This window comes from Schistocerca piceifrons, chromosome 1 (genome assembly GCF_021461385.2).
Source record: "Schistocerca piceifrons isolate TAMUIC-IGC-003096 chromosome 1, iqSchPice1.1, whole genome shotgun sequence".
Classification (NCBI taxonomy): Eukaryota; Metazoa; Arthropoda; class Insecta; order Orthoptera; family Acrididae; genus Schistocerca; species Schistocerca piceifrons.
In genome coordinates this window covers 1,110,855,374-1,110,870,796 of record NC_060138.1, presented here as the reverse complement: position 1 = coordinate 1,110,870,796, position 15,423 = coordinate 1,110,855,374, and the positions used below count along the sequence as shown (strand labels likewise).

The 15,423-nt window shown below is 38.2% G+C and overlaps 1 protein-coding gene across 4 annotated transcripts in view; it reads right to left on the bottom strand.

Annotated features, from left to right (window-relative positions):
• LOC124776917 overlaps positions 1 to 15,423 on the bottom strand; it is an 87,460-nt gene that overhangs the window by 22,815 nt on the left and 49,222 nt on the right. For all 4 annotated transcript variants that reach the window (XM_047252157.1, XM_047252149.1, XM_047252142.1 and 1 more), the window contains exons 3-4: positions 11,675 to 11,768; positions 4,647 to 4,819 (exon numbers count right to left, since the gene is read on the bottom strand). In XM_047252157.1, coding sequence (XP_047108113.1) covers positions 4,647 to 4,819; positions 11,675 to 11,768 — 267 coding nt within the window. The remainder of the gene's footprint in view (positions 1 to 4,646; positions 4,820 to 11,674; positions 11,769 to 15,423) is intronic.

Here is a 15,423-nt window from a genome sequence, read left to right as displayed (position 1 = left end):
AGAGAGAGATCATGTAAAACTTTTTTATCCACGATATTTTTGTGTTTTCTTTTTTTAATTATAACACCAATTTGTATTTTATATTGTAAAATAAACTCACATTCATGTAAAGCTCTTACTTTTTCCTTTTAAATGATGCAAGAACCACATTCCTATCATTTTTCTGTTCTTTGCAATCTAATTTCAAACATCCATTAAATATGCCAGTTCACAGCCAAGTGCTGGGTGTAAAGAGGGCAGTGTTGAAAGTGTTAATGAAAATAATTCAAAACAGATTGGTTCTTTAAAAACAGTGCTCATAGCACGATCGTTATAACAAACTTTTCTAGCTGATGTATGGAGCCGAAATTAATTACGTACGAGTTGCGAAGAATATTGTTTCAGGTAACATACGTCAGTGTTGTGCGCGGCTGATATTCAGTGGTTTCAATGATCATTTTGCTGAAGATAACTGTTTCCATCATAATCCATAGTTGTATAGAATCTGTTGTATGAACTGTGATTTAGTGACACACAACTTACAGACAACACTTGAACAAGACATTAACTTGGAGTTCTTTAGCAACTTGACCAATTCTTTAGCCAGGAGAAAATTTATTTAGTAATTACTCAATGTAATAAAATAAGATTATCATTTTCATTTACAAATTAGTTAAATACCAAACCACTGAATAACACAGCGAACGCCACAGCAATATATTCTACGTTCTCGCAACCCTCCTGGCCTCAGTCTTCGTTAGTCATTGTCCTCTCCCATCCAGCCCCTTCACTGTTCCCATTCCAGCACTACATGGCCCTCATTCCTTCATCACACCCAGTCTTTTTACTTCTCTCCTTTTTCGTTACCCCCCCCCCCCCCCCCCCTCCCCACTACCACCGGTCTAACCTCCCGACTGCACGTAGCTGACCTACCCTCTTTCCACCTCATCCCTGCATGCTCCCCAACAGCATGCCACTGTCCGCCACCCCTACCCATCACAGCCTCCTCCTTACACCCATCCAGTCATCGCTCCCATCATGCACTGGTGCCGCTGCTTGCAGTGTGGCCTCAGTTGCCTAAGGCTGCATTCATGTGTGTGGGAGTTGCGTTTGCGTGACTGTGTATGTATGTGTTTGTCATGTAATTTTGATAAAGGCCTTACAAGCTGAAAGCTACATTTGTGACGGTCTTTTTGTTGTGCCTATCTGTGACTCAGCATCTCTGGTACATGGTGAATAGCAACTTTCCTTTTCACAATATTGCTAATCTAAATCCATTTTTGTATTCCAAGCTCACTTGCTAAAGCTTAGCATTCTTCCTTTGTCACTCCTTCCTTTCTTTCCTTCATTTCTTTTCCATGCATTCATCATCAGTTTCACATGAACTCACTGCACTTTCGCCATTTACACTCAAGTCATTAGCACTAAGAGCAGTCAGACAAACATGTTAGTCTCTAAATAGTGATAAGGAAGACTTATTATTGTGGGTTAATCTCTACAACAAATGTCAACAAATTTACTACACTGCAACATCAATGTCTATGTTTGCTCTTATGCAGTCCACTTTATTGTGTGTGACAGAGGGTACTTATATAATGCACCACTATCTTTTCCCCCATTTCTGTTCCACTTGTGTATTAGAAGAAAAATTATTAGTAAGCTTATGTATGAGCTTGAATTTATATAATTTTACATAATGCACATTTGGTCTGATATAATGGGGTGGGTTGGGGAGGGGGGACATGCACTCTCAGAATTTTAACAGTAAGCTCCTTCATGATCACAACAGATTTCTTGTAGTGTCTGTCACTGGAGTTGGATAAACATTCCATAACACGCTAAAGCTGGTTAAATAAACCTCATATCTTTGTTTAATCTTCTCCATTAATCTTGCATGGTAAAAGCCTCACTGTGATAAGTAATATTTAATAATCCCTCATAAGAACATTTTGCTAAACTACCGCCTTAAAGGATGAATTTCAATTCCATAGGATTCTTTCAAATTAATCTCCATGTGACATCTGTGTTTTCTATAACTATCTGCATTGGGTCATTCGATCTTAAAACATTCGGAATACATATGCCTAGATACAATATGGCTGTCACTATTTCAAATAACTGATTAACAATAGGTTTTCCCATCTAGTTACAGTCAGTTCCACAAGAAAGTGTATGCCACAATTTTAAGCATAACATCCTTAGTGACATCTCTGGCAATGATTCAAAATGTTACAAATGGCTCTGAGCATTATGGGACTTAACTTCTGAGGTCATCAGTCCCCTGGAACTTAGAACTACTTAAACCCAACCAACCTAAGGACATCACACACATTCATGCCCGAGGCAGGATTCGAACCTGCAACTGTAGCGGTCACGCGGTTCCAGACTGTAGCACCTAGAACTGCTCGGCCACTCTAGCCGGCTTCTGGTAATGATTTCGAATCTGTAATCAATGCATTTTTGCACAGTGCATAGATAAACAGTGTGAGAGTTGAATTTTTTGTTTTGTCAGTTGCAGTTTAAAATGAGTGCAAAATATCTGAAGCATCACGAGGCAGTGTTCCCTGAAAATCAACCAAAAGGACCAAAGCTTTCATATGCATCTGCTGCTAAAATTCTTAGGAAGTCAAAGACATTTGTTGTGAAGTGGGTCGAACAATATTTAGAGGTTGTAAATGTGGATGACTTATTGGAGAGAGGGCTAAGCTGCCAAGCTATAATCGATAATGGCGGCGATTGGATTAATTATTAGTTAATTGTGCAGTTAGTAAAAACACATATTTTCATGTACACATATATTATAATAGTGTCTTTTAATCATACAGATAACGGCGCACACTTTCTTGTTGAATTGACTGTATGTACAATATATTAAATTTACTTACATTGACTGTCAACTGCCAGTCTCTCGCAGCAAGTGTCTGACACTTGGTGTCCACACCTTTCTTAGGCAGTTTTGTTTGCTACTGAGAAAATTACCACAGAGTCACATGCAACATTATCCAGAACAATGGCATAAGTGACTGTCAGAACATGAAAGACAAGTGTTGTATGATGTACATACATCAAATTTTTGAGCTGCATTGTTTATTCTTGGACATGTGTGTGTGTGTGTGTGTGTGTGTGTGTGTGTGTGTGTGTGTGTAGAAGAATTATGAAGAAAGATAATGTTTCACAACTGCCTATAGTCATCAATATCTAGTACACAAATCATTCAATACATCATATTTGCACTGGAGGTGAACTACAGGAACTTAATACTTGGTATCATATTAAAAATAGTAAAGGCATATGAGTCTGAGTATGGCTGTTGCATCAGCATAGTCTGAAGACTTCTACAAGACTTGTAACCTCTCAGTGATGCAAATGGCTTCAGAGATTCCATCATTCCACACTGACTGTCACTTCAATTTGAATGACAGTTTCAGTGCTTATGTCAGTTTCAAAAACTTGGAGTGCGTACCAGGCATGAAGCACTAATGAGATTATGTGCCATATTGTCATTGTCTCTTCTCTTGTGCAATATGGTACACATCAAATTCACAGAACAAGTGGAAGGCAGCATTATACTGAATAGTTTAACAGTCAATTATGAAGATCACTATCAAGTTAACAAACCCCTGTGTCATTTTTTTCCATACAAATTTTTTGACTGTCCATCATACCTTAAGAATTTTCTTCTGCCTATAGTTAAAAAACAAAGTCTTTGACTTCAGAAATCAAGTTCCTTCCATTTTATACATCATCTCTAGTTTTCAGTCTCCACAGATTTAAAGACTTACAAAACAGACTTTTAATACCTATTTTTAAAGAACAGAATATGATTATGATGAGTAAAATTCGAAAAAAGTTTGCTTCCTATATCTTGCTTTTCAAAAAAATTACTAAAATTGTTTGAATTCATTTTTCTTTTTTGTGTGATTTGGAGATAACTGTAATTGCTACATTTTAGCATAAATTTTTATTTTCAGAGCAGACACAGACAAGTCTCAAACAATCATCTTCAGATGCAGAAATAAAAATTTGAACTTCTGTATAATTTGACATACAAAATACATCCAGTGCTATAAAATACAGAGACAACAAAATTCTAACCACAAAGTGCAGCCCAGGAGGCTCATGCATTGTCATTAATGTAAAAGGTGTTCTGTTATACTTTAGATTATGGCAACAAATACAAATCATTTTAACAAGTTTCTAAAATTACCTAGTATCAAATGTACACCTGTAACTTAATACTGTTAAAAGTTACAAGAAAAATAACCACTTGTTACATGGAGGCAGTGTTAATAAGTGGATATGTGCATGAACAAGAAGTTGAATATTGTAGTTCAGCCTTAAAACCTAAATCCAGTACAGAAGCAGCACCAAGAGAATGGTGGTTGTGTGTGGTGTGGTGTGGTGTCGTGTGTGTGTGTGTGTGTGTGTGTGTGTGATGAAAAAAAGCAGCAGCACCAGGAGACCGGTGTGTGTACATTTGTTATCTGTGAGCTCTAAAGAAGAATTCAAGTTTGCAAGCTGAACTTCAGTGTTCTGCTATACCATCTGAATATGTAATGAGTGGCTCCCATTAGTCACTTCAGTGTTTTGCTCTACAATCTGAATATGTAATGTGTGGCTCTCATTAGTCAATTCATTGTTGATATTTTCACAAGAGAAGTACTCACCTGAAATAGCAATGATTTCCTCTGGAATGTTAGCCTGAATGTCAATCTTGTTCCTCTGCTGCTGACAGGAAAAGCACTAATTTCTATTCTTGGCTTCAAAAAAGATTCACTTTCCAGCACTATTCTCATGTCAGGCACATACTCTGTGGTACGCAGCAATATCACATAATCTCCTGAAAATAAATATGTATACAGTACTTTAAGTCAATGTTGTAGGAGAAATTTTCATTTTATAAGGACAGTGACTTTGTAAAAGTTGCTGCACGAAACATGTATTCGGTCCACATCAAATACAGCCTTATACATACAGGATATAACAAAATGATAATGAAAAACTATGAGGGGTCGTAAAGGGTGACTTGATGAACAAGTTGAGGATAGCAACTCACATCTAGAAAAACCATCCAGCTACGCCACAAAGTGTCGAAGCTGTGGTGGCTGACGTCCGCAACTCTAGGCCACACCATTGGCGGCATGAATTGCATCTCACAAAAATGATTATGGCAAGAAAATTCATGAAATTAGAGATAATATAGAGGCTTACCTACAATCATTTTTCCCATGCACCATTTGTGAGTGGAACAGGGAAGAGGAGATCAGTTAGTGGTACTGTATGTACCCTCTGCCACACACCGTTAGGCAGCTTGTGGAGTTTGATGTAAATTGCCATAGGTAGCAATCACTCCTACCTCATATTGTTATTATTCTGGCCCAGATGTTCCATTATTTGATACTGATGAAATGGACATGATTTTGTTTTCCCGTATTGTTACAGGCAACAAGATGCGGATATTCTATACCGATACAGAATTGAAACAGGGGTCAATTTCCAAACTGCCCTCACTATTCAAATATGCCTTGTACATATATAATTATGTAAGATATATACAATTACGTAAGATGCATCATTTATGTTGAAATAAAGAGAACAGCTGTCAAATGACAGGAATGGATAAGTGCATCAGACCAACTTTAGGGCTTACTGAAACAATAGGAAGGAATAAGGGTTGAGAATAACCACAATGCGCACCTAGTGTGCGAACCTGGTGGAATCCTTCACCATGTTAAGAAGGCTCATCCGACATCCATTGAGGACACAGACACCAACCACTTGTACATGTATACTGTTTTTAATATGCTGTCTGTAACTGGCCTTTGGATATTTGTAATGAGTAGCTTAGCTAGCTGAGCTGCCTTGCTTGCGATATTGTGTGTGTGTGTGTGTGTGTGTGTGTGTGTGTGTGTGTGTGTGTGTGTGTGTGAAGCCATATGTTATCCAATACTTGAAAAGGGGCCAGGAGAACACTCATGATGCTTCTGTAGATGAGTGGTTGCCTATACACTTTTTTCTGCATTATTTACATCCTTGAATTTTAATTATTGTAATACAAAATGTGTCTATGTAACTACAATAATAACGATAGATATTCTCAGAAATAAAGACAGACACATAAGTTCCTAAAACTGAGAAATCCTTCCAATGCTGTACATTAACTGAAGACATATGAGAGTAGGAACACCATACTTCAGTTAGGCAAGCCCACAAAATGCAAGGGTGAGAGGAACTGCAAACAACGGAAATGTGACATCATGGCATATGGGATTTTGAGAGCAGGGAGAGCTTATGTCAGAGAGTGCCAAGTGCAGAATAAGTGGATTGGTAGAGTAAAGAAAGAAATAAAAATAAAGAAAAATACTGAGGTTTTATTTCAGCAACAACATCTGAAAATGACGCTGTACTCTAATTGATATGGTACTGGAAAACACAGATGATACACAAACATGCAAATGAGTGGAGACAGACTCAAATAATGGAAAATTCATTCACGAAAATTTCTCAGTTTACTTGCTGCATCAAATTCAGATAAAATTTTGAGCTATCAGTGATATCCACCACCAATAAACTGACTGTCATGAACTGGCCAGGTTCTCTCTTTTATACCCACAGAATAGCATCCGATTGGCTGGGTTATATCATGACAACATGTACAGAGATGGTGTGCTCTGCGACTATAGATTTTGCTGGCACGCAGTATCTAGCATTCAGCAACATCCGTCACATCAGGCAGTTCACTGCGAGAATTATTCCTCTGTGTTTTATCCTTGTCATGAGCAGGTTCTCATTTGTTCAAACAAAATCTTCTGCTTATTTAAAAGGCCACCTCTGATTTATCCAGATGCCCTTATTTAAGGTGACACTGATGCTCAACACAACGATCAGCAACTATCTGTATACTCTTGCCTGTGTAAGTCTTGCCACACTCACAAGGAATGTTATAGATTCCCAGCACTATCAGGCCAAGATTATCCTTAATAGACTGTAATGTTTCTTTAATTTTTCTGGGTGGCTGGAAAACTGGTCTGATTCCTTTCCTGTTTAGGACTTTACCTATCTTGCTAGATGTTGCATTGCAGAATGGAAGCCACATTATGTGTTGATCCTCATGGCTTGGTTTTCTGAATAGTGTTGATCTATGTCACAGACAGAATATCTGTGCCTTCTGAACACCGTCTTCAGATGCTTAATCCTGGAACTGCATGGTTCATGTTCGAAATAGTTCTGGCTCTGTGTACTATGATGTTCAGCATAGCTCTCTTCTGAACTGTGTAATGGGACATCCTTTTCTAATGTAACCTTTCTTTCTTGTAGAAGTAATCGTTACCAGGATTAATCCCGAAATTGGTATAGGTGAACATTCTCAGCTGTTTCACTGAAAGAATTTCATTTGATTTTGTATACAATGTATTATATTTCTGGCTAAAATGTATACAAAGAAATTAATTTGTTAGTAATCTGTACGTACAGTTAAAATTATTCTTTTTTAAAAATATTTGAAATTATGAAATTTCTGGTATACTTAAAATTCATATTATTAACTGCACAATCTAACACTAATTATTAAATTTATTTCTGGATTCATTTATAAAATAATGTTATATCTTGGTGATGATTCTTCTTTTGTCAATAAAGTTTGTAAACAAACTCTTTTCCTTTGTAAACTCTTTGCAATATTATGAGTACCGCAGAATGTAAGTAGTAGTGGCCACACCTCTGATGGAAATGCAAGTTTCTTTTTTTTTTCTACAACAATGACGGTTGTATGAAAATGTAGATTGTGAAGTCAGTGTGATATAGAAGAATGGGATAAAATAAAAGAAAATCATAACAACACTAAATCTTCATCAGTTATTTAGTCATCAGGAATCCACAATGTTATGTCAATTTCAGCTGCAAGAATGTACACCTAGAAGCAAGACTTGGAGCCCACATCAAGAAGAGAAAATGAAGATAAGTAAAAAGTTTTTCTTTCGCATATCTTATGCCTCTCAAAGCCTTTGAAACTAATGAAGACACTAAGAAAAATTTAATAGTGATGTGTGGGAGAGTAAGATTACAACTAAAAACCAAACCAAACTCCTCCTGCACAGGCCATGAAGGCCCAAAGGTACCGACCAACCGCAGTGTCATCCTCAGACCACAGGCATCACTGGATGCAGATATGGAGGGGCATGTGGTCAGCACACCACTCTCCCGGCCGTATGTCAGTTTCCGAGACCGGAGCCGTTACTTCTCAATCAAGTAGCTCCTCTGTTTGCCTCACAAGGGCTGAGAGCACCCCACGTGCCAACAGTGCTCGGCAGACCGCATGGTCATCCATCCAAGTGCTAGCCCAGCCCGACAGCGCTTAACTTTGGTGATCTGACGGGAACTGGTGTTACCACTGCAGCAAGGCCTTTGGCAAGATTACAACTGGATGGTGAAATTTACTCCCATTGAAAACAGATCTGTAAGTGCTGGTTTTCTCTATACAGAATGGCCGAGTTGTTCATCTGATCTCCATTTGACAAACACATCTAAGAAAGGTCGCTTCAAGTCCTCCTCCACCTCCACTGTAAATCTTACGTTGGGATGTGTACCATTCAAATGATCAATGAACTGCTGCAGTGCCTCACTGCCATGTTGCCAGATTAAAAATGTATCATCAGCATATCTGAAGAAGCAATGACCACAAGGGGGGACTGTTCAATGCTCATTCTTCAAAATATTCCATGAAAAAGTTAGCTACGGCTGGTGACAGTGGCAAACCAATGGCTGTTCCATCCGTCATTTCATAATAATTTCCACCGTAAAAGAAGTATGTGTAAGTCAAAGAGTGCCGAAATAATTTCAAAATTTCCAGGGAGAAGTGACTGGCCAACAGTTTCAATGTGTCTTCCACTGGTACCTTCATAAACAGGGAGACCACATCAAAGCTAACCACGACTTCTTCAGGCCTATCCTAATCTGCTTTATGATATCAACAGAATTTTGTGAGCTTTTAATATGATGTCTATTGACTATAGGTGCTGATAGTTTAATCAGATGCTTTGTCAGGCTGTATGTAGGTGAGCTGACAGCACTAATAATTGGTCTTACTGGGACACTGTCTTTGTGTATTTTAGGCAGACGGTACAACCTGGCTGGCTGCACTGCTCATGGCCTTAAATTCTTCACAAGTTCATCAGAGAAGCCAGAATTATGCTGCCAACACTCAGTCCTTATAACTTGCTATCTGCAGTTCTCTCACCATCAGCCTGGGAATGGGTAGACATGACTTTGGCTGCACATTAATGAGCTAATTTAAGCAAGACAACTGTGAAACAGACAGATAAATTTGAGTGGCTTAACCATGTACAAGGAACTGGTGGGGCCAGTGGCTTTTACCACACTGTCATCCATCAACTCAGTCCTCAGTAAAGGGCTGAACTTTGCTCCAGCTCCACAAAAGCAACCAGTGCCTGAGATTATCAGTGGAATAGAACAAGTGGTTCAGCATCTTCCTGAGGAAGTGGCACATGGGGTAAGGCTCGCTACTAGCTGGATTTTAGGACAGTCAAGCCCACTAACTCCAATATTAGCACAGTGAAAAAACAGGGACTGAAATCGTTGGAGAAGGATGAAGAGTTAATTGTCTTATCAACTGACAATGAGAACGCTAAAGTTATCTTCAATGCTATGAATTATCATAAGAATGGGTTTCTTATTGGAAGATAGTAAATACCGAAGTCTCAGACAGGATCCCACGCTGGCACTTTGCAGGAAGGCATGTGAGCTACTTAAGAATTCCGGCTTCACTGATGAACTTGTGAAGAATTTCTCAGATGTGTTTGTTGAACAGAAATCAGATGAATGACTTGGCCATTATGTGTACAGAAAACTGGCGCATACAGATCTGTGTTTTAACATGTATAGATTTCACCATCCAGTTCAGAAAAGAGCTGTGCTGAACATCTTAGTACACAGAGCCAGAACTATTTCGGACATGGACTACCTTGGTTCCAGGATTAAACATCTGGAGACAGTGTTCAGAAGGCACGGGTGTTCTGTCTGGGACATTAGATCAATGCTGTTCAGAGAACCAAGCCGGGAGGATCAACACATAATGTGGCTTCCATTCTGTGGTGCAACAGCTAGCAAGATAGGTAGAGCCCTAAGCAGGCAAGGAATCAGACCAGTCTTTCAGTCACCCAGAAAAATTAAAGAAATGTTACAACCTATTAAAGATAATATTGGCCTGAGAGTGCTGGGAATCTATAACATTCCTTGTGAGTGTAGAAGACAATGTATATCAGACCAGTCTTCCAGTCAATCAGAAAAATTAAAGAAACGTTACAACCTATTAAAGAGGATGGTTGCCGATCAAGCATCAGTGTCACCTTAAATATGGGCATTTGGATAAATTAGAGTTGCACAAGATAGTTTGAATAAATGGGAACAATAGCTTTGAACTATGGGGACTCATTATCAGAGAACCTGCTGAAATTAAGACTTTGTGAAAACAACTCCACCAGAGACACCAGCTATGCACTTAGCAATGCATGGAAGCGTGCAGTTAACAAGGACAGAACACAGAGGAATAATTCTTGCAGTGAATCACCTGATGTGATGGATGGCGCTGAAATGCTAGGTAGAGAGAGCAACAAAATCCACGAACATAGAGCGAACCACCTCTGATGTGTCGTCATGACATAACCCAGACAATTGGATGCTGTTCTGTGGGTATAAAACATGCAACCTTCCCAGTTCACAACAATCAGTTTTAGTACCTGATGAAGATGATGGTGGATATCAACAAAAGTTTGGAATTTTATCTGAATCTGATGTGGGGAATAAACCAAGAAATTTTTATGCAAGGTTCCATTGCAAAAAACCGTCATAGCCATAATGGAAACTCCACATTGGAATATCAACAATGTAAGGAAAAGAAAGATTGCTGTTTACATGAATATGACATGTTCAGTTACAGTCAGGTACAACTAAAAGACTCCAGCACAAGCTGCCAGAAATGGCAGTCACGTGTGCACGAGGCATGAATGAATGTGTGTTTGTTTCCTTTTCTGAGGAAGGCTGTGACCTACAGCTAATGTTTAAGTGCCTTTCAGTTGTGCCTGTCTGTAAGTTAACATGTCAGCTTTACAGTAAGTAGCAAGCTATCTTTTCCTTACATTGCTGAGTAGACAGTAGCTTTGGTGTGTGTGCCTGGTAAGTGGTTCTCTTTATCCATTCCTTTGTTTGTAGTCAGCCAAATTCTTTCTCTCAGTGTTTTCATCAGTCACAGAATTAATCAACAGCCAGTTACAAAAACTGAATATTTTACACGACAGAAATACAGCCACAAAAATACAAATGACACTGTTTAACACTCAGAAGCATAATGTAATAGATATAACGAAACTTCAAGAATCGCAGAGTTCTGTACGAAAGTAGGCGCACATTGTTATTTAAACTGACTACAAATTCTAAGGTCCTGCTCTTTAATCACTAACAATGGTTTATGTAAGTGAAAAATGCTGAGTTGCAATATGAATCATAGCCCTTCGTAACTTTTAGATCCCCTTTAACTTGCTGGGTAAGTCAGCTCAGATGTTGGAAGAAGGCAGGGCATTCCTCCTCCAACAGGACTGTGCTCAGTAAAGCACTGCAGCTTTCATACCAACCTCTGTGCCAAGCACAGTTGACTTAGTGATCATTGCTGGCAACCACTTACCTAGAAATGGGACTTTATAGATTGCTTGGTACAGCTTCCCGACACCTAATGGTTTCATGTCTGCCGAACGGAAGTGTGACAGCCCCTCAAACCACTGAAACACATTATCAATAAACATCACAATAGTCTATATATACTGATTAACAGTAAAGCATACTGTGTCTTGTAGAGGGCCCACATCTTTTAGGACTGGAGCTGATGAGCTGTGTTGGACATAGGGATACAATGAATGCATATGATCAGTTTACTTTCAATAAGATATGTTTAAAGAGCACAAGGACACAGACAAAAGGGGTACTTTAATGAGTCAAGTAATAATGACAATAATAACAAAAAGAAAGTTGTGCAGTGTAAGAGCAATCAAGCACTTAAACAAGGAAGAGTAAAGTAATTCTAGAACAGTTGACAGTGAAATATTTGCAGCAGCAAAAGTGAGTAAGTTTTCCAAGAAAATTGTGTACAATTCAGAATAGAGAGATCTGGAGAAGATGATGATAAAAGCGCCATGTACCATAATTTACTCACATAGGTGATATTATTTTATTGCAGAGTGCTCGATTATGATGTCCCACGAGAGTGGTCTATAGGGCTGGTACTCAGATAACTTGTGTTACCAATTCCAGTCATCCTGATTTTTCCTGTCTTGATTTTCCAAAAACATTGACCAAAAATGTCACAAAGGCTCCTAACAATAAGCCATGGGTTCATCTTCTCCATTACCAGCCCATTAATCACAATGCAAAATAAACATTGTTAATGTCCCATTATTATTAGCATCTGCACAGTCATAACACATGATTTTAAAGATTCAGCTTAGGGCCATGAATCAAAGAGGTAGAATGATTGGGCCCCTATTTAGACATGAGTTACTGCTGAAAACTATTTATTTTTTATTTTACACGTCCAGTTTCACAGGACCAAATTGAGGAGCAAATCTCCAAGGTCATGGAACGTGTCAGCACATGAAATTACAACATAAAAGTAATAAAAGATAAAATGTTTTGAACCCAAAAAATTACAAGTCATAAGTTTGTGTAAGCACAAACAACAATATACCATAGGAATCATCTTAAGTTTTCAAGAAACTCTTTGATAGAGTAGAAGGAGTGACCCATGAAGAAACTCTTCAGTTGCAACTTGAAAGTGCGTGGATTACTGCTAAGATTTTTTAATTCTTGTGGTAGCTCATTGAAAATGGATGCAACACTTTACTGCACAGCTTTCTGCACAAAAGTCAAGGGAGTGCGATCCAAATGCAGACTGGATTTCTGCCTACTATTAACTGAGCTCATGGTTTTGCAGTAGCATTCTCACTTCCCACGCACAGGGTCCTGGGTTCAATTCCCGGTGGGGTCAGGAATTTTTCCTGCCTCGAGATGACTGGCTGTTGTTGTGCCATCTTAATCATCATCATTCATCCCCATTATGGTTGGAGGAAGGCAATGGCAAACCACCTCCGCTAGGACCTCACCTAGTACGGCAGTGTGGGTCTTCTGCATCATCCCCTACACTCCTCGAAGTACAGGACCTCATCACCATCATCATCATCATCATCATCATCATTAACTGAGTGAAAGCTGCTAATTCTTAGGAATAACCTGATACTGTTAAGAAGAAATGACAGCAAAGAGTCTATATATTGAGAGGTCAATGTCAGAATACCCAGACTGATGAACAGGGGTTGACAAGAGTTTCATGAACTTACAACACTTATTGCCCAAACTGCCCGTTTCTGAGCCAAAAATATCATTTGAGAATGGGAAGAGTTACCCCAAAATATAGTACCATATGAAATAAGTGAATGAAAATAAAAGCAGACTACGTTTTAAGTCGAACAGTCACTTACTTCAGATACCATTGGAATAGTAAAAATGGTGGCATTAAGTCTCTGAATAAGCTCCTGAATGTGGATTTTCCATGACAATTTACTATCTATCTAAACACCTAGAAATCTGAACTGTTCAGTTTCACTAATCATATGCCAATTCATGTCGGGTTTTGTTGAATTGTGTGTTAGAAACTGAGTCTTACTGTGATTTAGTGTTAGTTTATTTTCTACAAGCCATGAACTTATATCATTAGCTGCGATATTTGAAACAGAGCCAATGTTACACACAACATCCTTTACTACCAAGCTAGTGCCATCAGCTAACAGAAATATTTTAGAATCACCTGTAATACTAGAGGGCATATCAATTATATAAATAAGCAACAGGAGTGACCCCAGCACTGATCCCTGGGGCACCTGTCATTTGATCGTGCCCTACTCAGGCTCCACATCATAGCCATTTTCAACACTGTGAATAATGACATTTTGCTGGCTGCTGTTAAAGTAAGAGGTGAACCAAATGTGAGCTACTCCCCATTTTCCATAATGGCCCAACTACTGGAGCAATATTTTATGATCAACACAATCAAATGCTTAAGTTAAACCAAAAAAGATAGCTAGCATTTGAAACCTTTTGTTTAATCCATCCAGTACCTCACAGAGAAAAGAGAATATAGCATTTTCAATCATTAAACCATTTCTAAAACTTTACAGTACATTTGACAGCAAATTATGTGAAATAAAATGATGACTTATTCTTACATACACAGCATTTTCAATAACTTGAGCAAACACTGATGGCATAGAAATTGACCATTCTTGAAGGAAATATTACAAATATGGCTCAGTACACAGCTAACATGTGCAGCATGGTACTTTAATATTCCATTAGGCACTCCATCATAGCCATGAGAGTCCTTAGCCTTCAGTGATTTAATTATTAACTCAATCTCCTCCTTGTCATAGGAGTATATCAGACATCAATTATGGAAAGGCATTTTCCATGAGAGTTATATGATTCCCTGTAGAAACTACATTTTTATTTAATTCACCAGAAATGCTTAGAAAGTGATTGTTAAATACTGTACATATATTTCCGGCTTATCAGCAACAGAAATATTTTTACTATGAACTGACTTTATAGGATCCTCAGCCACATATGTAGTAGCTCACTGAAACAGGGAATTTTTCCACATAGACTGAAATATGCTATTGTTAAACCATTGCATAAAAAAGGGGATAGATCTGATGCTAACAACTACTGTCCAATCTCACTTCTGACAGCTTTAGCCAAAATTCTTGAAAAAGTAATGTATTCAAGAGTAGCATCACATGTTTGTAAAAATGCAGTACTAACAAAATGTTAATTTGGTTTTCAGAAAGGCTTTTCAACAGAAAATGCTATATATGCTTTTTCTGATCAAATATTAAATGCAATGAATAACCAAACATCACCCATTGGGATATTTTGTGATCTCTCAAAGGCTTTTGATTGTGTGAATCATGAAATTCTTCTAGATAAGCTTCAGTATTGTGGTATGAGTGGGACAGTGCACAAATGGTTTAATTCATACTTAACTGGAAGAAAGCAGAAGGTTGAAATTAACAGTAAAGATAGTCTACAAAACCAGCAGAGTCCTCCAACTGGGTAGGTATCAAGAATGATGTCCCACAGGGTTTAGTCTTGGGTCCCTTATTGTTCTTAGTATATATTAATGACTTGCCACTCTATACTCATGAAGATGCAAAGTTTGTTCTTTTTGCTGATAATACAAGTATAGTAATTACACTCAAGAAGCAAGAATAAGCTGAGGAAATTGCTAATAATCTCTTTCAGAAAATTAATAAGTTGGTTCTCTGCAAATGGACTCTCACTAAATTTTGAGAAAACACAGTTTATACAATTCTGTACTGTAAATGG